Source organism: Macaca fascicularis, chromosome 6 (genome assembly GCF_037993035.2).
Source record: "Macaca fascicularis isolate 582-1 chromosome 6, T2T-MFA8v1.1".
In the NCBI taxonomy this organism is placed as follows: domain Eukaryota; kingdom Metazoa; phylum Chordata; class Mammalia; order Primates; family Cercopithecidae; genus Macaca; species Macaca fascicularis.
Window position 1 is genome coordinate 116,210,612 of NC_088380.1, and position 26,179 is coordinate 116,236,790.

A 26,179-nucleotide genomic window follows, 5' to 3' on the forward strand; every position below is an offset into this window, starting at 1 on the left:
CTATTTTGCCACACCTGGGAATCCATATTCGGCAGAAACCTGTTATGCCAAGGAACCCTCTTAGTTGCTTTAGGGTTTTGGGATGAGTAAGAGCCAGTATAGGCTGGATACATTCCTCACTGAGGGCCCTGGTGCCTTTGGATAATTTTAGCCCTAAGTATTTAACCTGCTGTGAGCAGAGCTGAGCCTTTGGTTTGGAAACCTTGTAGCCACAGGTAGCGAGGAAATTTAAGAGCACTTGGGTGGCTTGATGGCACAAGGTTTCTGAACAGGCGGCTAAAAGTAAATCATCCATGTACCGAAGAGTGTCCAGGTATGAGAGTTGGCTCAAGTCTTGGCCTAATGCCTGGTCAAATAATGGGGGCTATCCCTGAACCCTTGGGGTAAAACAGTCCAGGTGAGTTGAGACATGGTTTGAAGGATCTTCAAAGGCAAACAATAATTGAGAGTCAGGATGTACAGGGATGCAGAAAAAGGCATCCTTAAGGTCCAGGACTGTAAGCCACTCTGCTTTCTCTGGTATTTGGGAAAGCAGAGTATAAGGGTTAGGTATAGTTGGGTATAGAGGAACAACAGCCTCATTGATAATCCTGAGATCTTGCACTAACCTCCACTGTCCGTTGGGTTTCTGTCCTCCTAAAATTGGAGTATTGCAGGGGCTATCGCATGGTTCTACTAGGCCTTGGGCTTTTAGGTCCTTAATCTTTTGGAGTCCTTGTTGGACCTCGGGTCTGAGGGGGTACTGCCTTTGGTAGGGAAACGAGGCGAAATTCTTTAGTTTAACTTGAACAGGATGGGCATTCTTTGCTCAACCATATTGTCCTTCTGTTGCCCAGACTTCAGGATTAATTCCTTCCTCAAGCAGGGGACAACAAACGGGTATTCCTTCTCCTATGTTCAGGTGTATAATGGCCCCTGCTTTTGCTAGAATGTCTCTCCTTAACAAGGGAATGAGGCTTTCAGGCATAGTTAAAAAAGCATGTGAAAAGAGTAAAGCTCCCCAGTCACAACTTAGTGGCTGGGAGAAGTATCTAGTGACTGGCTGTCCTAGGACACCTTGGATAGTGACAGATCTGGAGGACAGTTGTCTGGGACTGGAGAGTAAGACTGAGAAGGCCGCGCCAGTGTCCAGGAAACAGTTAACCTCCTGGCCCTCAATGGTCAAGTATACCCAGGCCTCTGTGAGAGTGATGGCATGGGCTGGCCCTTGCCCTGGGCACCCTCAGTCCTGCTGCTGGATCATCTGGTTAGTGGATTCTGACTCAGAGGACGTTGATCCCCTGGGGCAGTGGGCCTTCCAGTGATTCCCTTGACATAAGGGACATGGATGAGGGGGCGGCTTGCTTCTACTTGGACAGTCTTTTTTAAAGTGTCCTTATAGACCGCACTGGAAGCAAGCCCTATTAGGCATTCAATTTTTCCAGCTTTTCCCTTTTCCAGAGACTCCAAAAGTCCGCTTGTCTGAGGGCCATGACTAAAGTGATGGTCTTTTTAAAAAATCCTGTTTGTCCCGTTCCGCCTGCTTCTCCTGATCTCTAATATAAAAAACCGAGGTTGCCAAGTTCAGTAGGATTTCTAAGTTTTGCTCTGGGCCTAAGAGCTTGTAAATATTTTTAAAAGTATTTCCAGACATATTGTTTCTGTTAAGACTTCTAGTCCTAGGTTTTGTAGTTATCACTAAATGATGATAGTTATTGCTGTGCTTCTCAATAATTAGGTCGACAATTTTCTTTGTTTTTTGGGGACTATTTCTTGTTTTTCTTTCACTCATCAGATGCTTCCTTAAGTGCTTATCATATGTGTTCTAGAATTCAGGGCAAATTTGTGTCCTTCTGATGTTTTTGGGTTTTGTTGTTGTTGTTAATGGCAAGTGTTTTTGCTTAACACAGGAAATATTTTATATCAGACCAAACCTTCCTGCCTGTAAGAATCTTCTGGTTTATTATCTGTTTTTCTGTTCTTGTGGATGGGTTAGAGGGTAATACCCTAGGAAAAACAGGCAGTTTAATGAAATAGGAATACTCACTAAACTGATTATTCTATCAGGTATCATGCTATTACAGTATGGTTCATATTAAAATAATGTCGTCTCTTTTCTTCCATGGGGTGGGTGTTTTGTTCTATCTTATAAAATAAACTATACTAGAAAAACTAAAACCTGTGTACTTTCTGGCCTGCTATTGTGATGTCATTTATATATGATATGATATATTTGTCTATTTTTTACCTACTCATGCAATTTTTCTGAAAAACCTGTATGACCATAGTATTTTAAAATATGAATCCCTTGGCTTCCATGACATAATATCTTGGCATTTTCTTATGAGCTGCTTTTAAGTCACTCTGATTGAGTCTTAAAAAGAAAAAATATAACTCATTCTTACTCCACTAAATCAATGGCTGTTTTATTTTATTTTTATATTTTTAATTGATGCAAATATTTGTACATATTTATGGGGCATATGTGATATTTTGTTACATGCATGAAGTGTGTAATGATCAAGTCAGGGTTGGGGTATCCATCACTTTGACTATTTATCATTTCTAAGTGTTGGGAACATTTCCAGTCCTCTTTTAGCTGTTTTGAAATATACAATACATTGTTGTTAACTATAGTCACCCTACTCTGCTGTTGAACATTATAACTTACTCCTTTTATCTAACTACATATTTGTACCCCTCTTCCCAATCCTTACCCTAAGTCACATACTCTTCCCAGCCTCTGGTATCTGTCCTTTTACTCTCCACTTCTGTGAGATCACCTTTTTTTTTTTTTTTTTTTAGCTCTCAAATATGAGTGAGAACATAGGATATTTGTCTTTCTGTGCCTGGCTTATTTTGCTTAATAGAATGACCTTCAGTTTCATTCATGTTGCTACAAATGATATGATTTCATACTTTTTCATGACTAAATAGTATTCCGTTGCATATATATACACCACATTTTCTTTTTCCATTCATCTAAATCAACACTTAGGTTGATTCCATATCTTTGCTGTTGTGAATAGTGCTGCAATAAACATGAGAGTCCAAGTATCCCTTTGGTATACTGATTTTTTTCCTTGGTATACTTGATTTTTTCCCAGAAGTGGGATGGCTGGATCATATGGTTGTCCTATTTTTAGTTTTTTTTTTTTTTTTTTTTTTTAATAAATCTTCAATGCCTATTTTAATAATGTAAATTTTTAAGAAAATCTATTTTTCAACTTCCTATTCTGACTCACTGATGTGTTTATTTCTAAGTCACAATTATGGTAGCTTTTTAATGGCTTTTACCAACTGGAAGGACAGATTGCTCTGTATTCCTCTTTTCTAAAATGTTTCAGGCTAAATTCAGATTTATTCTTTTTGCCCTTACCTTAACATTTCTTATCTCCATTTCTCTTATATTTTCCTTCAGCTTGATCTTTGACTTTCCTTTTGCTTGTTTTCTGTTAACTTCCCATCATTCCCTATTTTCTCTATTATTAATAGTTCTTTGAAACTTAACTTTTTAATTGGCCCCTTTTCTTAAACTTGCTCTTCTTTATCACTTAACTCCTTTTGAATGTCACACTGTCATAAAAAGCCCTGTCCAAATTTATATTCATTACTACAAAGTGACTTCCTTTCTCAACTCAATTGCACTATATGTGTATTAATACTACCACTCCATTAGACACCTGGAATTGAAACTCTAAGTCATATTTGCATTAATCTTATCGTCTATCTTCAATCATTTTCTAATTACTGTTGATATTTTTCATGTAATGTCTCCGCTGTCTTCCTCCTCCTCCATATTTCATAATTACCACTACCATATTCTAGATCATATCATCTCATACCTAGATAATTGAAACTTCATTCTGACTGACCTTTCTCTTTCTGTTTTATTTTGCAAATATCTGTGAGCTTTTTCTAATACAAAAACTGTAGGTAAATACTAATATTAGACTGATGGCCTTATTAATTAATTCCTCATTTATGTAACAAATATTTGAATGACCATTATCTGCCAAGCAAGCTTCTGAGTGCCGGACATGCAAACGTGAACAAAACACATTCTGGTCCATGTTCTCTTGGAGCTTACGTTCTAATAGTGGGTAGATGTTGGGAGGGAAAGAATAGAGATCTGACAATGAACAAGGTAATTCTGGTTTCTGATAAAGACTGTGATGGATAGAATGGGAGGTATAGTGGGAGTGTTAGTTTAGCTTGGGTGCACATTAAGACGTCTCTGAGCTGAGCTATGAGGGCAGTTGAGACCAGCCAGACTGGGAAAGATAGGGGAGAAGAAAGTAGATAAATGCTGGAAAACATTTTAATAAGTGAGAAGTTTTTCATGCCTCCTCAAAATTAATAGACACAATAGTCTTTAACCTTTATGTACAGATAAGAATTCAATTTTTGGTGAAAGTAGCATCTCAGGCATCATGGGGGAAGATATGGATTATTAACAAATGGAGCTGGGAAAATTAGTTACTGTATATAATGTAATTCTTGGCTGGTTGACTTTCTTGAAGACCATTGATGCCTGTGGGACAGGAATTATGTTGTCTATTAAAACTGATATAGATGAAAAAAGAAAAGTTCTATCATTGAAGTAAATTTTTTCCACTTAATTTTTAGTTTTCTTAATCTGTAGGTTTTTTTCTCTATTCAAGATCAGCAAAGAGTTTGTTTTTGATTTATATCTGAACTTATATCTGAAATTTTCCAAAAGATCTATTTATTGAGATATTGAAATAATGAAGTCAAGTTTCCATATATGATAATTAGATACTAAATCTCATACTGTCCTGACATCTCAGGCTGCCAAGCATAGGACATAAGGGGCAGGTTTGGTCCATAGCCTCTAGACTGTGGCTAAATCAGGCAATCACCAGAAAGATAAGAAAAAGAACTAATTGTATGCATAGGTCTCCTGACAGTAAAGATGGGACCAGTAGCCTTGAATTTAGTTGTGTTCTTAAAGAAGTGTGGATTTTAGAAATTTCCAGCTTCTTCATTGTAGGTTCTTGATTTGGGCCTTTGAGAATCTGAAGTTTGATTGGATATTGGGTTTCTTTAGACATTCTAGTAAGTTATCATATTCTGCATGTGAAATTATATTAGTTGGTGATCCCCATGGCAACATAAATTTATTTCTTTAATGTTTGCAGGGAATTTATTGTTTGATTTTTTTTTTTTTTTTTAGAAATTATGTCCATTATCCACTCTGTTACTGGTTATATGATCATGCATATGTTTGAATTATATGTTGTGTTAATGTTGTGGCTTCTATCATATGCTTTGTAGGAAAATAGTTATTCATCCTCTGTGCCTCTGGTCTGCTTCAACTAAATTTGACTTGAGAGTTGGCTGTTAGCTGTAGGCATCCAGTGATGTATGTCCTTTTTAAAGCTGCTTTGCTTGTTTCTGAAATTTTACCCCACTTCCCAAACCATCTTGTTGCAGGCTGGCAAGTCTGTGGCACTTAAGATAGATACTTGCTCAATTTTTTTTTCTTTCCTTTTCCTTTTCCTTTCCCTTTTCCTTTCCCTTTCCCTTTCCCTTCCTTTCCTTTCCTTTTTTTTTTTTTTTTTTTGACACAGTGTCTTGCTGTATCTTCCAGGCTGGAGTGCAGTGGCATAATCATAGCTCACTGCAGCCTCAAACTCACAGGCTCAAGCAATCCTCCCACCTCAGCCTTCCAAGTAGCTGAGACTACAGGCATGTACCACCACACCTGGCTAACTTTTTAATTTTATTTTGTAAATATGGGATCTCCCTATGTTGCCCAGGCTGGTCTAGAATTCCTGACCTCAAGCAGTCCTCCTGTCCTGGCTTCCTAGAGTGCTTGAACTATAGGACTGAGCCACTGTGCCAGACCTTGCTTAAATTCTTGACTTTTATGCTTCCTTGGGCACTATTTCAAATTTTTAATAGCTTATGATTTTTTTTTTTCTTCTCAGGGGAAAGTATCTTCTCAAAACAGTTTTATTAGGACTAGGGATCTTGTTACCTGGTATGGTATTATGGCAAAGGAATACCCAGTAGACAAATAATGATGCTGTTAGAACCTTTCACTCAATAATGAAAAATAAACTATATAGCCTATATTTCACCTGAATCTGGAGCAAAGTGTTTTATGATGTTATCTGTATTCCCAGAGTCATGTGGTATTTACTAGCTTTACCCTTGTTATTTTTTTAGGATAGTTTGAATGATTAACTTATCAGTGTCAGAAGGACTAAAGTAAATATTGATTTTTTGATAAAAATATATTGAAAAAAATAATGCGCTTAAAATGACAGCCTTCCAGTAAACACTCATCAAGCATATACTCTGTGTAAAACACTTTGTTATGTGCTCTGCAAGATTCAGAAATAAACCAGATGTGGGCCGGGCGCGGTGGCTCACACCTGTAATCCCAGCACTTTGGGAAGCTGAGGCAGGTGCATCACCTGAGGTTGACAGTTCAAGACCAGCCTGACTGACATGGAGAAACCACGTCTCTACTAAAAATACAAAATTAGCCAGGCGTGGTGGCGCCTGTCTGTAATCCCAGTTACTTGGGAGGCTGAGGCAGGAGAATCGCTTGAACCTGGGAGGTGGAGGTTGCAGTGAGCCGAGATCGCATCATTGCATTTCAGCCTGGGCAACAAGAGTGAAACTCTGTCTCAAAATAAATAAATAAATAAATAAACCAGATGTGGCTTTTGACATAAAGAATCTTTGAGGCTGTGTGGGAGTTTATATCCTTGTGGAAGGAACCTCCAGAATGACCTGCCTGGCTTTTCCTACAGAAGGGCAAAGGTCACCTGAGACACTGGGTGCCATCTTGAGGTCTTGAAGTTGAAATTCATTCACTGGTTTAAAAAAAAATTTTAACAACTAGTATACATACTGGTTATATTTAAAGGCTGTTCTTAATGTTTATGCTTGTTTAGGTTTTTATTTGAACTTTTCTTATATTTGTTAATGTGGACTCTTGTTATTTTCTCTCTAGTTTAATAGAAAATGGTCAGCTTGAAATTGTGACAGGTGGCTGGGTTATGCCTGATGAAGCCACTGCACATTATTTTGCCTTAATTGATCAACTAATTGAAGGACATCAGTGGCTGGAAAATAATATAGGTATGTATTGGTATATTCTTTATTTGGGCTATTTTGGACAGTTAATTTTGGCGAATGTGAGTGAGTCTCTGTCTTTTTTTTTTTTGAATAACTATTTTCCCTGTTATTATTGTTGAACAGTTTATTCTTCTTTAATTTATGATATTTCTTAGCTCATAAACTGTGTTACAGAGATTTACTGTAGTCACTTTTAGGATCATCTACCTCGTTTAATGTATTATTTATCTATATTTCTATTGGTTTTGGGATTTTAATTATATGTTAAGACTTGATGACAAGAGGCAAAAACCTAATTATGGTAGCTTAAGTTTTTTTTTCCAGCAAAAAAAGGAAAGAAAGATATTTGTTATGTCACTAAGTGTTACAGAGATATGTTAGCTGCAGGTATGGCTGCATTCAGGGATCCAGGGGACTTAAATTATATTGTCTGGGCAGTGTATCTTTGGGTTCTGCTTGTTTTGCTGGGTTTCTTTACAAGGTGAGTAAGATGGCTCTAGGCAGCTGAGACGAATTTTTCCAACCTAGCAACCAGGAGTTCTCTTTAAAATACTTTATCTAGTTGGCCCAACTTGAGTCAGTTGCTTATGTCTGAGCCAGTTACTGTGTCCAGAGGTATAGGAGTTCAAATCACTAAGGTCTAGTCATTTTGGTGGAAATGGTCTTGGGGGAAAGGGAATTGTGGAGAGCAGGGTCAGCTGCACCTAAAAAGCATGAGAACGGGTCCTCCATATGAATGGCCCCATGGAATGGGTCCAGTTCAACAGAAGAATTCTGTTGCTGCAAGAAATGGGAAAAAAGATGCTAGACTGATAGAATCAGATATCCACTATAAAAACTTGGGACTAATAGAAAACTGTGATATTTAATATTTACATTTTGTAACATGGTATGTAAATCCTTTCAAATATTTTATATCTCAGTGTAATAATGTAGTTTTTTATGTAAGTATATGTGTTTTTTGTTGAAGTTATTTTTAGATATTTCCTTATTTTAAAAAATTGTCTCTTAGGGATAAAATTCTTCTCGTCCCTATTAATTTTTTCTTTACTTTTTATTTTGAGATAATTGCAAATTTGAAGAAATGTGTAAGAATGCTGCAAAATATTCTCATAAACCCCTCACCCACATTTACCAGTTGTTAACATTTTGACACATTTACTTAATTTTTTCTATTTCCATGTTGTTGCAGTGGTGCTGGTATTTATTATTATTAGAACCATTTGCAAGTATGTTGCAGGTATCATGCCTGTGTAGAAAATAGTTAGTATAGCAGGTCTGCTATCCTTAGAAAGGCCTTGCTTACAAGATTGGCCCTTGGCTAGTGTCTGGGAACATGGATGTCCTAACAATAAGAGTGGCTCACTGTTTTTAATCTGTTTGTATAAACAATGTAGTTTGTGCTAAACAGTTGCATTCCTTCTGGGAGTCTGAATTCTTAGTATGTGCTGAACAGAGGATGCCTACATGACCAACCCCCAACACTGGACACTGAGTCTGTAATGAGTTTCCTGGTCAACAACGCTTCACACATACTGTCACAGTTTCTTGCTGGAGCATTTAAACACATCCTGTATGACTCCACAGGGAGAGGTTGCTTAGAAGCTTGCACCTGGCTTCCTCTGGACGTACTCTCTGTGCTTTTTCCTTTTGCGGATTTTTTTTTTCTCATTTCAGTGTAATAGATTATAGGTATGAGTACGACAATATGTTGAGACCTGTGGTTTTTCTTAACAAATCACCGAACCTGGAGGTGGTCTTAGGGACCCTCTCTACACAATGCCCTTTTCCTTAAATACCTGATGTGCTAATCCAAGAATATTCACTTCATAAACCTCAGTTATGAATGTTTTTTATGTTTTTATTGAAGTATAATTTACATGCAGTGGAATATATAAATCTTAAATGTAGAGGTCAGTGAGTTTTAACAGATGTACATACCCATTTAATCTATACATTTATTACCCAAGAAAGGTCTCTCATCCCCTCATCTTTCCCCTTGCAGCCAACTGCTCTTTGATTTCTGTCATTGTAGATGAGTTTTGTTTGAAGAATAATTTATTAATATATGGACTCACATAATATTCTTTTGGATCTTGTGTCTTTTGCCCAGTGTAATTTTTTTCTTACAACTTTATTGAGATTTATTTTACATAAATTCATAGATTTGTGCAACCATCACCACAGTCTATTTTTAGAACTTTTTTCAACATCCCCCAAAGAAACCTTATACCCAGTAGTAGTCACTCCCCTTTCTAGCTTCACCCTTCCCTGCCCCAGTCTCAGGCTATCACTAGTCTTTCTGTATATATGGATTGGACTATTCTGGACATTTCACATAGATGGAAGCATGTAATGTATGGCCTTTGGTGACTGGATTTTTGGCATAATATTTTCAAGGCTCATCATGTATTATAGCATATATCAGTGCTTCATTCCTTTTATTAGCTGAATAATACTCTGTTGTATAGATATACCACATGTGTTTATCCCTTATTCAGGTGATGGGCACTTAGGTTGTATCTTTTTTGGCTACTAGGAATAATGCTGTTATACACATTTGTTTAAAGGTTTTTGTGTGAATCTATCTTTCTTCCTAGGGGTAGAATTGCTGGGTTATATGGTAAAAATGTTTAGCATTTTGAGAAACCGTCAAACTTTTCCAGAAGAGCAGTATGAGTCTACCTTCCCACCAGCAATGTGTGAGGTTTCTACTTTCTCCAAATCTTCACCAACATTTTTTACTGTCTATCTTTTTTATTGTAGTCATTCTAATATGTGTGAAATGGTAATCTCATTGTGATTTTGATTTGCATTTTCCTAAAGACTAGTGGCACTAAGAATCTTTTCATGTGTATATCGGCTGCTTATAGATCTTTTAAGGATAAATATATATTCTAATTATTTTCCTGTTTTTCAGTAGAGTTATTTGTCTTTTATTGACTTAGAATTGTTTTTTTTTTTTTTTTTTTGAGACGGACTCTCGCTCTGCCGCTCAGGTTGGAGTGCAGTGGCCGGATCTCAGCTCACTGCAAGCTCTGCCTCCCAGGTTTATGCCATTCTCCTGCCTCAGCCTCCCGAGTAGCTGGGACTACAGGCGCCCGCCACCTCGCCCGGCTAGTTTTTTGTATTTTTTAGTAGAGACGGGGTTTCACCGTGTTAGCCAGGATGGTCTCGATCTCCTGACCTCGTGATCCGCCCGTCTCGGCCTCCCAAAGTGCTGGGATTACAGGCTTGAGCCACCGCGCCCGGCCAGAATTGTTTTTATATATTCTGGATAAAAGTTCTTTGTTGGATAGTGACTTACATATTTATTTTTTCATTCTGTGGTTGTCTTCTTCACTTTCTTGAAGGTGTCTTCTGATGCACAAGTTTTAATTTTGAGGAAGTTTTTCTTCTGTTTCTTGTGCTTTTGATGCCATAGTAAGAAACCATTGTTTATTCCCGAATTATGAAGATGTACTCCTGTTTTAAAAATAGTTTTATGGTTTTAGCTCTTAAATTTATGTCAGTGATCTACTTTTAGTTAATATTTGTATATGATGTGAGGTAGAGTTTCATATTTATTTTTTGCATGTTGATACCCAGTTATTCCAATGCAACTTGTTGAAAAAGATGATTCTTTCCTCACTGAATTGTCCTGGCACACTTCTTAACAGTTAGTTAACCATAATTATGAGAATTTATTCCTGGACTCTCAGTTCTGTTTCCTTGACTTATATTTATGCCAGTACCATACTGTCTTGATTAGTATAGCTTATGGTAAGTAAGTAAGTAAACTTGACATTGGGAAGTCTGGGTTCTCCAACTTTGTTCTTTTTTTAAACTTGTTTTTTCCATGCGAATTTTAGGCCAGTTTATCAATCTCTGCAAAAATATCAGCTAGGATTTTGGTAGTGGTTGTATTAAATCTGTAGGTCAATCTGGGTGAATATTGCCATTTTAACAATGTCACATCTTCTGATATATCAACATGGGATGGCTTTCCATGTAAGTAGATCATTTTTAATTTCTTTCAACTGTGTTTTATAGCTTTCAGTGTAAAAGTCCCGTGCTTTTTTTATTAAATATGTTCCTAGGCATTTTGTTTGTTTTACTGCCATTATAAATGGGATTGTTCATTAATTTCTTAATTTCATTTTAGGATTATTCATTGCTAGTATGTAGAAATACAATTGAGTTTTGTATAGTGATCTTGTATCCTGTCACCAGCATGAAGTTTTTGAGATTCATTCTTGTTGTGTATGTTGGTAATCCATTTCCTTTTATTACTGGGTAGTATTCCATTGATAGTCCAGTTTCCTGTTGAACATTTGGGTTGCTTTCACTTTTAAGCTACGGTGAATCATACTGTAATAAACATTTGTGCACAGGTCTTTTTGTGGGCATGTTTTCATTCTCTTGGAATGAAATATGTACTAGCACTAGAATTGCTGGGCTTTAGGATAAGTGTATGTTACAGCTTGTGTGAACTTTGAAAGAGTTTTCCAAAGTGGTTGTACTATTTTATATTCCACCGACAATGAATTCGAATTCTAGTTGTTGGACATTTTTGCCAATGTTTGGTGTGTGAGTCTTTTTTCTTAGAACCATTCTAGTTAGTATGTAGTAATATTTCACTGTTATTTTAACTTGCACTTCCATGATGATTAATGATGCTGAGTATGTTTTGTTGTGCTTATTGGCCAGTGGTATACCCTATTTTCAAGTTTCTAAGTCTTTTGCCCATTCTTTTTATTTGAATTGTTGCCTTTTTTTAAAATATACTTTAAGTTCTGGGATACATGTGCATAACATGCAGGTTTGTTACATAGGTATACAACGTGCCATGGTGGTTTGCTGCACCCACCAACCTGTCATATGTGTTAGGTATTTCTCCACTGCTATCCCTTCCCTAGCCTCCCAGCCCCTGATGCACCCCTGTGTGTCATGTTCCCCTCTCTGTGTCCATGTGTTCTCATTGTTCAACTCTCACTTATGAGTGAGAACATGTGGTGTTTGGTTTTCTGTTCCTGTATTAGTTTGCTGAGAATTATGGTTTCCAGCTTCATTCATATCCCTGCAAAGGACATGAACTAATCCGTTTTTATGGCTGCATAATATTCCATGGTGTATATGCACCATATTTTCTTTATTTTATTATATTATGCATATACATATGGTTCCAAGTCTTTGCTACTGTGAATAGTGCTGCAGTAAACATACATGTGCATGTGTCTTTATAGTAGAATGATTTATAATCCTTTGGGTATATACCCAGTAATGGGATTGCTGTGTCAGATGGTATTTCTGGTTCTAGATCCTTGAGGAATCACCACACTGTCTTCCACAATGGTTGATTTACACTCCCACCAACGGTGTAAAAGCATTCCTATTTCTCCACATCCTCTCCTGCATCTATTGTTTCCTGACTTTTTAGTGATTGCTATTCTAACTGGGGTGAGATGGTATCTCATTGTAGTTTTGATTTGTATTTCTCTAATGACCAGTGATGATGAGCTTTTTTTCATGTTTGTTGGCTGCATAAATGTCTTCTTTTGAGAAGTGTCTGTTCATATCCTTTGCCCACTTTTTGATGGGGTTGTTTGTTTTTTTGTAAATTTGTTTAAGTTCCTTGTAGATTCTAGATATTAGTCCTTTGTTAGATGGCTAGATTGCAACAATTTTCTCCCATTCTGTAGGTTGCCTTTTCATTCTGATAATAGTTTCTTTTGCTGTGCAGAAGCTCTTTAGTTTAATTAGATCTAATTTGTCAATTTTGGCTTTTGTTGTCATTGCTCTTGGTGTGTTAGTCATGAAGTCTTTGCCCATGCCTGTGTCTTGAATGGTATTGCCTAGGTTTTCTTCTAGGGTTTTCATGGTTTTAGGTCTTATGTTTAAGTCTTTAATCCATCTTGAGTTAATTTTTGTGTAAGGTATAAAGAAGGGGTCCAAATTCAATTTTCTGCATATGGCTAGCCAGTTTTCCCAACACCGTTTATTAAATAGGGAATCTTTTCCCCATTGCTTGTTTTGTCAGATTTGTCAAATATCAGGTGGTCTTTATATTTTTGATAATCTTATTCTTGCATGAAGGCATTAAATCTTTTTGATGAGCTTTCCAGTTTTGCTAGCAAATGTGCCCCCTTTATAAAATTTTGGATTTTTCTTATATTGTACCTTTTCCTAAGTTTGCCTCTTACCCTCTTTTTAACAAGTATTGCCAAGAAAAACTCTAGCAGGACCCTGGGTTCCTTTTTAAGTCTCTCCCTTGTTCTCACCTCCTTTCATATCAAAGTTTTTAAAAATATAGTTTACACTCTCTCTTTTCTACATTATTCAGTCTCAGTGACTCTTTATTCCATTGCAGCTAGGTTGTTACCCCTGTGGATCCAATGGTTTTGATGTGGAAAAGATCACCAGTGATGTGGTATAATTGTTAAACTGAATGGACACGATAAACTCTTTAACATCACTATACTGTCTGATACTGATTTTTATCTTTTTTGTAAGCTTATTATGTCCTCATTATTTGGACAATACGTACTCCTTTTTTTAATTTTGTAACTTTTGATGTAATTTTTAACTTATAAAGGTGACATCATAGTACTTGGGAAGGACTCCCATGTATCTTGTACATTGATTCATATGTATATTTTTGTGAATCATTTGAGAGTAAGTTGGAGGTCCCCTGTACCCTTATCTCTAAATACTTCATTGCGTATTTCCTAAGAAATAAGGACACTTTTATATGTAAATAGAATAAAGTTATCAAATCAGGAATGTTAACAGTGATACAGTAGGACAGTTTGGTCCACAGATTGTATTCAGATTTTGTCAATTATTTCAATCGTGTCTTTTATAAGAGCCGCTTTTTCCCCCAGCCAGTCAAGAATGGAATCCATGGTCCTACATTGCATTTAGTTGTCATGTCTCTTTAGTTTTCTTTTATTTGAAATTGTTCCTTAGTCTTTCTTTGGGTTTCTTGATCTTTATATTTTTGAAGAGTAGAGCCACTTTTGTAGAAATTCTATTTGACTTTGTCACTTTCTTCATGATTGGATTCAAGTTATTTATGTATTTTGCCTATCTACCTGTTTGTCTGTCTAGTTACAGTATCACTGCAGTAATGTGATGTCCCGTTGTCCTCACTGCATCATATCAGGAGGCATGTAATGTCTCTGTCCCAGTGCTTGTAATAATAGGAACGACTAGTTAGGGTTTGTCTGCTAAGTTTCTCCATTGTGTTAGATTTTTGCCCTTTCTAATTAATTTGTGGGAGGTACAATGGGAGTGAATATTCTTTTCCTCAGCCAACTCTCATGTTTTTGTTTTAGTGTCCATTGATGATTTCCTAATTCTTCTATAATTGCTAGTTGGCATTCTACTAAAGAGAAGAGCTTTCCGTCTTATTTTCTGTTTATTTATTTATATCAGTATGGGCTCATAGATTGTTAATATTCAGTGGATTATGATGCATTATTTATTTTCATGCCTCAGTTGTCCCAGATTTGGCCATTGGAAGCCTCTTTGGTCTTTTCCTGAGTTATTTTAATATGTTCCCATGATTCCTTGACTGTATCTTTATGACACAAGAATATATTCCAGGCTTATCATGTACTTTCCTGGCTTCAGCCTTGGAATAAGCTATTTCTTTAAGGTTTTTCTTTCTTTGTAAAATGATTGGTATGTAGAGGCCAAGATCTGGGAGCTAAGGTGTGGTCATTGGTACTGAGGTTTTATTGCATCTAGGTTCTTCAAGTGCACTGAGTTGGGAAATTTGTGTATGTTTGTGAATATGCATATAGATACCTATATCTATATTTTTATATTTCTTTACTAAAAACCATAAGTTAGTACCAATATTTCCTGTTGTAATGCAATATCATAGGGTACATTCCAGTCTTCTACATTTGTAGTTACTTACAGTGAAAATCCTGGCTCCCTTGTTCTCATTTGTTCAGTCTTAGAATACGTGAAAGCTACCTTCAGAATTATTAAATCCATGCTACCACAAAACCCAAAGTTACTAAATAGAGTTCAATATTTCTTTTTAGTTTTTGGATGTAAATATGTGAAATGCAGAAATCTTATGTGGTCAGTTCTTTTAGTTTTGACATACGCTCTTTTTGAGTTTTGATTATATACTCTTGGTCCCCTATAGATCCTGACTTTTCCTTATTGTCCGTTACTGGCTCCCCATCTCTGTGTTCTTCTTTAGTATTGTTTACAAAGTTCTCTTTGCTGTCTTGTGTGTTACTTTGTGTTATACTTATTTGAATGACAGCCTCTGCAACTAGAGTCAAGATCTAATTTAACTCGTTTTTGTAACCCTGGGGTCTTTCATCATCTTAGGTAAGGTGCTTAAAAGATGTTTGAATGAAAAAAACACACACAGCAATATTACTTATGTCCATTTTTAAGTTGTAAGTAGACAGTTTATTTGAGAATCCCAAATAATTAAAACATCAGATTTTTATAATGCTAGATGAACAGTCTTATTAATTCTAACCTGTACATTTTTTATTTTTATTTTTATTTATTTATTTTTTTTTACATTTTATCCTCTGTGAAATTGAGATGTATCTGTAGTCAGTAGTTTGCATTATTGGTGTGAGCCAGCTGTGAGAAATCACTGGCCCCTTTCAAGGCAGAGTGAAAGCACCAGCTTCATAATGTCTTAAGATTTAATAAAATATGGTATAATTATTTTGGCCAGTTCTGCCACTGTATCATAAGATGATTTGGGGCTTTTGTGAGGTGTAAAAGACATACTAAAAAATCCTTAATGTTGGGGTTGGGAAATGTAAGTTGAAATGAGTTACGTTACTTTTCTTTATCATCTAATAGTTCCAGGGTTATCCAGCTCCACAGATCACAGGACTGTGAGATCCTTCCAGGAAGGGCCCTGGTCCTGTTTATTCTCTACCTCTAGTTAATGGCAGTGGCTTTATAATAGGTAAAAGATGTTAATGGCTAAAAGATGGCAGTGTTTATTTCAACTCTAACTGATTAATTTCAGTGAGCATCTCCTGCCTATGTGGATAGGCAGTGGCACAACCCTCCCTTCCTGATATCTTGCTGGGAATACTTGGCAGAGGATAATGCTGGGTAGGTCCTTGGTCTGATATCTCTAGGAGACTATACAACATTGATGAATCTGAATGTGTTATGACTTCTTTTTATTTCATTTATCAGTTAAAAAAATAACACTTATCATCTTTATCCACAGGAGTGAAACCTCGGTCCGGCTGGGCTATTGATCCCTTTGGACACTCACCAACAATGGCTTATCTTCTAAACCGTGCTGAACTTTCTCACATGCTTATCCAGAGAGTTCATTATGCAGTTAAAAAACACTTTGCACAGCATAAAACATTGGAGTTTTTTTGGAGACAGAATTGGGGTATGTAGGGTTTGATGAAAGCTGATCCCACTTGTCCTAGATACTGTTTCACAAGGGTTATGAACTCATGCCACTGTGGGTTTTGTTCTCTGCCAGTCTTGAAAAATCAGGTAACGTAAAGATACTCACTCTTGTAATTATTTTTCCCATGTACCTGTGTCAAGATTCTTTTAAGTAATAATGCAGATATTTATAGAGCATAGGAGAATCTTTTTATGACTAAAGAAAGTAGATAAATATGAGTTAGTATTTTGCCAATAATGCTTTCTCTTGCTTCTGTTTTAGAAAGCACATGTTTTATCACAAATTTGAACATGCATTAGAACTGATACCAGTCTTGTATCTTATATTCAGCCAGTTTTCCTTCCTTCTGTCTCTCTTGTCTCTACATCTTGTAAGAATTGCCTTTTAAAGCCTTAATCCTGTCCTCCTAAAACAGCCCTAATATCAAAATGCCACCTGTTTTCACAGTGTGTTCTGTGGCCACGCAGGCATTCTAAGGATATACTTCTGCAGTTCTTTATTAAGAGAGAGGAGACAAGGTCTAGGCCTCTTGGGAGGCCTTTGCCTTTCTCAACCCCCATTTAATTCAGACCACCTTATTTTCTATTTATCAAGCCTTTATTATGGGCCATGTATTATGTTACCTCTGCTTTATATTCATTCTCATTTAATATTTTTAATATTACTACTTTTTTATGGTGAAGAAATGGAGGCTTAGATATGAGAAGCCATTTGCCAAAAATCATATAGGTCATACATAGAGAGCAGAGATTTGAATCTAGTTCTGTGTAGTTCCTGAAGCCCAGGCTCCTAACCTGTGTCATTGTGTTCTCAGTAAAATTTCATCTGAAAGAAACATTTTGTTTATAAAACAGTGTTTGAGAAATTACTGCATTACATTATACTTGTTTTCTTGTATAATCTAGACCCCTTAAGTGTTTCAGAAAAATCCTTTGTAAATCTAGACAGTAACTTTCTTATATGTACTCCTGTTTTTTCAGTAAGGAAAGCATTGGCTATATAGTTTCTTAATTCTAGAAAATTAAACCTGTAGGGAGAACAAGAACTTGTAGGGGATTGCATTCTGTGTAGTTTGATCAAATGCTAAGGAGCATACTAATTTGAAAAACAAAGAACCGTTAATTTGAAGAATCCCTACCTAAACAATTGTCCATAAATACCAGTTAGTAAGAAATTATTGAGTACTTAAATATTTTAGTGCTTAAATTTAATATTTAAATATTGTGCTAGGAAGAAATATTGAAAACATCCTTGCTTATAGGGAAATTCCAGTCTAATTTGATAAAATACAGATGCAGCCAAATGTAGCAGATAAAATTAAGTATGTAAATTAGCTACAAAAGAGTAGAGCATAAGGAGAATTAGTGGGGTATGGAGTATGTCCTTATCCATAGGAGAGAAGAGTTTTAGGGTTTGTGACAACCTTTTGTGATGACTGTATGCTCATAGCAAGCATTAGTGACCAGCATCTACAGTGTCACAGTTTTGAATATGATTCAGTGAAACAGCTGACAGCACTGAAACACATAGATTTTAATAATTTTAAATTTGGAAAATAATGGTTAATTATTTTAACTAAGTTGATAAAACTGGAATATTCTAGGACTTACCTGATACATTTGAACATGTTGCTTTTTAAAAAATGTTTTCAAATTAAGTTGAGCTTGTTCATGTGTTCCAGTTCTTAATGAAGCAGTTGTTTTCACTTATTAAAAATGTAAATTTTTTTTTGTCTTTCTGTTACGTAAGCAATACATACTCATTGCTGAATATTGGAAATCCATACATAAATAAAGGGTGGAGGTTATTTAAAAGCTCAGGGTCATATTCACAAAGATAGCTTTTAACTACTAGTTAGGTCCTCCAGTCTCACTTGTTGATAGGCTTCTCACCTCACCAGGCCAGTGGTATCAACATGTGATAACATTGTAATTTTACTTAAAAGTAATTCTGCATCAGGAATCAGAGCTCATTTTCCATATCTTATTTGTTTTGTTTTTATTTTTGTTTCACTTTCTGAAAATTACTTTTTCTTTTCCTGTGCTTCTTCGTTGGTAAAAAGTTCCATTGACTAACTCATTCTTGGTAAACATGGGGCGAGATTGTAGATTCTTCTGGGTTGTACATCCTCTCCTCACCATAAGAGGAAATTTTCTCCAAGAGCGAATTTCCCCAGTGTTTTTATAAGTCTATGTTCCACACTTCTTCCTTTGTTCTTCCATCCCTTTTTTACTCTCTTCTTCTCACCCCGTCTCTGCAGCTAATATCATGGTATCTCTCAGTGAATCCTGTTACCTGAATTGGGAACAGATATGGCAGGAACTGGCAGCTAGGGATGGACGTGGTTTTGGATGAGCCAGTTGTAACTTTTACTACTGTTCAGTTTGTATCCCTCCAGGTCAGCTGGTGCTGGTTCATGGTGGGGCTTTCCTGTCTCTGCTATGCTTAGATAGAAAAGGTAGATAGAGACTGAGATGTGTGAGTATCTTCCTTCAGACAGGTGGCCATTAAATGGCGCTGGGGTATGTGTTATGGAAGTTAAAGGGGCTGCTGATTTAGAATAGAGCTAAATCAGCATACTTTGTGTAAAGTAATGACATTTTGAATATTTTTTGGGAAAATAGATTTTATAAATGCAGGTTTGTGTGTTGGCTCTTTATTTTAGATCTGGGATCTGTCACAGATATTTTATGCCACATGATGCCCTTCTACAGCTATGACATCCCTCACACTTGTGGACCTGATCCTAAAATATGCTGCCAGTTTGATTTTAAACGGCTTCCTGGAGGCAGATTTGGTTGTCCCTGGGGAGTCCCCCCAGAAACAATACATCCTGGAAATGTCCAAAGCAGGTATGAAAATGCGTATTTCATAAGACATCGTCTTGAATAAAGTAGCCACTCAGCTGCTAGTTGCTGAAGGGTTGAACAAATGGGCTTCAGTAGCCAACATTATCCTCATTTGAAGTATTCATTCAAACCAGATCTAAAGCAACTTAAAAATGCCAGAGCCTTGACTATGCCTGTTATGTGTTACATTTTAATGGAAAGTGAACAATACTGGATCAATATACAATGGATAACCTATAATACACTATTATTACCATCTCCTTTGCCCTCATTATAAAAGCCTTCTACTGTGTTTGATTGATTTCATATACTTTTGTTGATAATAAAACTTCTGGTCCCTATTGTACAAATTGGTAAGAAAAGCAATTCAACTGCAAAAACACATTTATTGAAATGGAACACATAAAGAATGTAATTATCTGTTCCCTTAATAACAATTTCAATAGTAGTGAATGCTTCCCAGCTCTGGTGTATACACATCTTTGCATCATTCTGATGTTTTTGACTTATAGTAAACTTTAATTAGGAATATTTATACTTAAATACATTTAAATAAAAATCAAAGGTATGAATCATTTCTTTAGAAGAAAATTGTGCTAATGATGGAAGCATCTCATTAAACCAACTTACATGTAGTTTCTAATATTGGTACTTTTAAGTTTAATTTCTTCACTTAAAAATTAGTGTATTAAAATAAAACATTGTGGTGTAATATAAAAACACTAAACTCTGCTAGGAAAATAATACAGCCCATTAAATAAATTAAATAAATAAATTTTTGCACTATTAAATCAGCTTATTTTAAAAAGAGAAGTCACTTAAAAAAAATGTGTGTTAGGAAGAAGGTGAAATGAGATCTTTTATCTTCAATGAGTCCTTAGAATCACAAAGAAGATACTCTTTGTGAGCCTTTCGCTGTGGCAGACATGAAGGTGTTTTAGCATGGCAGCCTTCTTAAAGTCATGGAGCCCTTCTATCAAAATCTGACTTTAATAGTTGTTTATAAAAACTGCCCAAGGTTACGGATTGACTTGGTTTCATTTTCTTGGTTCCTACAGCCATGAGAACCAGTGAGGAATTCAGAAAAACCTGCTTTCTAGTTAGGGTTGCGCTAAGTAGGCATAAGAGAATAAGCCAGTATATTGTGTGGCAGAAGGTGTAATGAAAAGGAAGGGTTGAGTGTGGGGGCATCCTGGCCTGTGTAGGTGGGCAAATAGCTGTTTATATTTACAGGTATTTACACTACTCTCTGCTCAGGTGACCAGGGATGGGGAAGTTCTTACAAGTGAACCAGATGTTTCAGCTGGGGAGTCCCAGTGCATTCATAGTATTGTGAGCCCTTTGTTATTTTTTTGGGGGGTGGGGGAGTTGCTGCTGAGACTACCTGAGGCACATTATTGAGGAAAAGAAGGCTTTTTAAATAATCCTTTTGTTATGTCATCTAACCTTTCAACAGTTGTCCTTCAGGATGATACCTTGTGCTCAGTTAGTTCCAGTGGTTCTGAAAGTGATTTCCAGGCACCTGGGGGCATACTGTTGAATGAATGAGTCTATATAATACTTAGAGATTTTTTCTTTTTTAACTTCTTGGCCAGGCGCAGTGGCTCATGCCTGTAATCCTAGCACTTTGGGAGGCCAAGGTGGGTGGATTGTCTGAGCTCAGGAATTCAAAACCAGCCTGGGCAACATGGTAAAACCCCGTCTCTACTAAAATACAAAAAAATTAGCCAGGCATGGCGGCGTGCACCTGTAATCCCAGCTACTTGGGAGGCTGAGGCAGGAGAATTACTAGAACCCGGGAGGTGGAGCTTGCAGCAAGATTGCCCTACTGCACTCCAGCCTGGGTGACAGAGCAAGACTTCTCTAAAATAAATAAATAAACAAACTTCTTACAAGTCTTGAAATGTTAACTCTACTGGTTAACTCAGATCCATATATCACCTTGTTTTCGACCTGATGATAAACTGAGATAAAACATAGGCATTCCAGCTCATTGGCCGCTTTCAAGCCCCCCACTTTTTTTGAGACAGATTCTCTTTCTGTCACCTAGGCTGAAGTACAATGACACAATAGCTCACTGCAGCCTCCATCACCTGGGCTTACGCAATTCTCCCACCTCAGCCTCCTGAGTAGCTGGGACCACAGGTACATGCCACCATGCTCGACTAATTGTTTTAAAAAATTTTGTAGAGATGAGGTCTCCCTGTGTTGCCCAGGATGGTCTCGAACTCCTGGGGTCAAATGATCCTCCTGCCTCGCCCTCCCAAGGTGCTGGCATTACAAGTATGAGCCACCATGCCTACTAGCCCTATTCAACTTTTTAATGTCCCAAAGAAAATGAAATTTAACTATAATGTGCAGATGACATCTTTTGATATGTCCGGCTCAGCAGGTTCTTCTACTTTGCAAGTAAAGAAATATCATTCTTAGTCAAGTTCATTTTTGGTCAAGTACTATATATTTTAAGTTGGCCTTTTCTATTGACCGTCACATGATTTGATGTTTTAGGTATTTTCTTTTTCTTGGTTACAGTTAAGTTGACATTTCTTACCTGGTAAAATAAATCAGGAGCAAATTGCATCTGTATGTTTTCAAATGTGATGTTGAGTCAATTGATTTGTTATTGGTTCACCATATATTTAGTGAGTGTCTTCTTCCTGCCAGGCATTACAGGCTGGTTACTTCGGTTTCCCAGTGTTGACACTTTCTGGACAGGCTTGAGAGTTAGGATAGATGTGAAGTGTTAAAGGCATGCCATTGACGTTTGTGATTTCTTTTCTCTATATGTGTTTTACATGTATATAATACAAGATATTGCATATCTGATAGTAAACCCTTTTTTATGCTGGCTGCCTAGGAAATCTAGTTGGAGCTCAATTTTGTCTTGTATCTATGATTTATATATTTGATTTTTTTTTCTCATTTTTTTTTTGGTAGCCTTCTTTCTGTTTGGAATCTCATTCTTCATGTATTTTTTATTATAAGTAACCTGAAAGTGTTTTGGCAAATGTGGAATGTTAGCAAATTACTAGTAAAGATAAAGTAATGTGCTAATGTCAGAAAACTAAGCATTATATGTTACATAAGGACACTGTGGTTATATTTTGCTCACCAAGGTATTATGTTGGCTAAAATTTTATATTTGCAATGCATTTTCAGAGATTATAAATGTAAAAAGGACCATATGAGATTTAGTTAAATGTTTTTAATTTTTATAAAATGCTTCATTCCATCATTGGTGTTCTTTGAAATACTTTCATAAGTTTTTATATTGTGAATTAGAATTTACTTTTGGATGATTCTTGAAGTGAAAATTGGAATACTAAGTATAAAAATACTTGTCATTTAATCACTAGTTTCTTAAGCTTTGTCTTTAGCTTTGTCTTTGTAAACATTGTGAACTGCTCTGGGTTCATCCACTTGTATAATTTCATTTTCACAAGCCCTTTCTCTTAGTTTGTATTCTCAGACTTTCTTAAATGATGCCCTAATTCAGTGATTTCCAAAGGATATTCTGCAGAATACTATAATAGAATATGAAATATAAAAGCTATTCCATCAAGCTATTGGTTAGAGTCCAGAGAAGTAGAAACCAAAATAGCTAATTCAACTCCTAATCCTTATCTGATGGTCAGTATTGAAAATCTGTGACAAATACTCAGATTATTGGTGGCAGGTGACAAATGTGTTGATTTTTTTTTTCTTTAGAAGAGAAAATATGACTCTATAAAATGTTATAGATTAACATTTATTCTCTTTTGGTTTTGTTCAAAGTACACCTTTTTCTGTGTTTAATCAGATAATTTTAGATTACAGAAAGGAATATTAAGACAAAGCAAACTTCAAAGTCTGTATATGTGGGAAATCCTTATTGTCTTACTAGATAAATTATTTTAACACATGTGCTGTCTGGTATTCAATCTCTGTGACTGGGCTTTAGGAAGTCATTGGTATCCCATTTATTATATGCCAAGTTGGTATATGACCATATTTCTCCAAAGATAATTCATTGGAAACCTATGAGTTTTTCCTACTGATAAGAATTTATGAATATTTTTAAAGGATAATGAAAATTAGTATGATAGTTTTTTAAAAAAATCTGTCTTTAAATTATACTAACTTTGCAGATAAAATATACAATAATTTCTTTTAATATACTTTTGAATTTGGTTATTTCCTTTTTAATCAGTTGTCACATTCAGTTTTTCTTAGTCAAATTCATATTTTCTGGGTTTTTTTTGTTTTTTTTTGTTTTTTTTTTTTTTTTTTTTTTAGGGCTCAAATGCTACTAGATCAGTACCGAAAGAAGTCAAAGCTTTTTCGTACCAAAGTTCTCTTGGCTCCACTAGGAGATGATTTCCGCTACTGTGAATACACAGAATGGGATTTACAGTTTAAGAATTATCAGCAGCTTTTTGATTATATGAATTCTCAGTCCAAGTTTAAAGTTAAGGTAAGGAGAAAATATTTATGATTCCATATTTGAAGTTGAGCCTTTATTATTAGATGAGACTATGAACAGAAATCCTTAGCTTCTTTGTCCTACATCACAGTGCTTCTTAGAATATATAATTATTGTGTAAAAGTATAATCCATTAGGAAGAAAATTATTATATGCTATAGTTCCATATCTAAAGCTGTCCCGTTCCTACCACTGCTTGAGGATTAAAGAGGAATTTACTTTTATGTGATTGAAAATTATGTGATTGAAAATAGTTGTGATATTTAGTCTTCAGGGACGCCCTGTTTTTGTTGTTTTTTCTTTAACCAACATTGAAAGTCTGTTATTTCTCTCTGACACCTGCATCCTTGTGATTTAGTAGCATGACTGGCAGATGCAGATGAACATGTCATGAATTTTGCAAACAAATGTCCTATGTCCAGAGAATACACTAGCATTTTTTTTTTAAGTGAGAAGACTTCTAAAATTAATCATTTGCCTATGGTTCTTACTCTTTTTTTTTTCTTATGGAAAATTTAAAATGTACTGTAAAGTTCTGAAAATAGCAAAAATTGTTCCCTTTCTCCCCATATCCATGACTCAGCTACAACATTCTTCAACTCAAGACCACTTTTGTTTCAGCCATGCCCCACTGCTGTCTCACTCCTCCCCACAGGATTATATTGAAACCAATCTCAGATTTCATGTAGTTTCATCTGTAAAGGTTTCAGTATGTATCTCTAAATTATAAAGTTTCTGTTTAAAAATATAACCGTAATACCATTATCACACCTAAAAAACTAGCAATAATTTCATGATACATATCTGGGCAGATTCAGATTTTCCTCATCTCATAAAAAACAATTCTTTTAACATACAATTTGTTTGAGTCAAAATTCAAGCAATAGTCATATATTGCATTTGATCAATAAGTTTTTTAATTACAAAATTGATTTTTTGTTGATACATAATTGTGTATATTTATGGGACACCTATGAATTTTGATACATGCAGAGAATGTATAATGATCAAATCAGGGTATTTAGGATATCTACCACTTCAAACATTTATCATTTCTTTGTATTGGGGCAATAGTCTAAGTCTTTTTTTTTTAATGTGTGTTAGAGACTCTACATAAGAAGATTAATTATTCAGCATGTTTATCATTTTGCATATTGACCTGTAAAAGTAGAACATATGTGAAAATACTATAGAAAGGAAGTGATGTTACTGTTTAGGAAATTTGAAAGCTGATGGTAAACCATAGTTTAGTAAGAATTCAAGTTTATTAAACAAACCTAAGTAATATCAAATAGATAAATAAACCTAATAAAATATCAAGTTTATTCAGGATCGTTACAGCTGAATTTTTATCAGATTATGAACTAGGATCATAGGCACATGATCCTAGTAAAGCACATGTTCAGCTTTAGTATATATTGTCAAACTATTCCAAAATAGATGCATCAGTTGTTGTGTTGTATAAGAGTTTCAGTTGTTCCACACCCTTTCTTAGTTTGTATTGTAAGGATTTTTTTATCCTTTTGATAGATGGGATGGTTTTATTTTTTATTTCTCCCGTGGTTAATGAGGTTGAGCCTCTTTTCATATGTTTATTGCCATTTAGGTATCCTCATTTGTGAAGTACCTATTTAAGTCTTTTGATGATTTTTTAATTAAATTGGGTTGTCTGTCTTTTTCTTACTGTTTATAGCTCTTTGGTACATTTTGAATTCTATCTTTTTTCATGTAAAATATATGCAAGTGTTGTCTCCTACTATGTAGCCTGCATTTTCACTTTCTCATGCTGTCTTTTGATGGACAGAAATTTTTAATTTTAATTAATTAAATATAACTATTTTTCTTTATGTTTAGAACTTGTTCTGTTTAAAAATTTTTTGTTTATCATGTGGTTGTGAAGCTACATTCTTATGAAGCTATCCTCCAGAAGCTTTATTGTCTTGCCTTCAACATTCAGGTCTATAATCTATCTGAAATGGATTGCTATGAATTGTGTGAGGGTAGGGATCAAGATACATTTTGGCTTATATAGATATCCAGCACCGTTTATTGAAAAGACCATACTTTCTTCCACAGCACCACAGTGCCATCTTTGTCATTAATCATGAATGAGACTGCATTTGTGTGTGGGTCTGTGTCTATACTCTCTGTTCACTTTTATTGGTCTATTTGTCTCATCTCACACTGTCTTAATTATTAATACTATAGTTTTGTAATAGGTTTTAATATCTGATAGTAAAAGTCTTCTAGTTTTGTTCTCCTTCCCAAGATTGCATTGGTTACTGTTAGTCCTTTGTATTTCTACATAGATTTAGGTCATCTTTTAAATTTATACCAAAACAAACAAAAAAAAATTGAAGGGGA

The 26,179-nt window shown here is 35.5% G+C and overlaps 1 protein-coding gene across 5 annotated transcripts in view; it reads left to right on the top strand.

Moving 5' to 3' along the window:
- Nucleotides 1-26,179, top strand: part of MAN2A1 (mannosidase alpha class 2A member 1) — a 175,565-nt gene that overhangs the window by 59,196 nt on the left and 90,190 nt on the right. For all 5 annotated transcript variants that reach the window (XR_012414002.1, XM_005557492.4, XM_073994016.1 and 2 more), the window contains 4 exons: nucleotides 6,971-7,098; nucleotides 16,307-16,480; nucleotides 19,170-19,356; nucleotides 23,629-23,806. Coding sequence is in view for 4 of the 5 variants with exons in the window: in XM_005557492.4 (XP_005557549.1) it covers nucleotides 6,971-7,098; nucleotides 16,307-16,480; nucleotides 19,170-19,356; nucleotides 23,629-23,806 (667 nt within the window). In the remaining variant the exon portion in view is untranslated. The remainder of the gene's footprint in view (nucleotides 1-6,970; nucleotides 7,099-16,306; nucleotides 16,481-19,169; nucleotides 19,357-23,628; nucleotides 23,807-26,179) is intronic.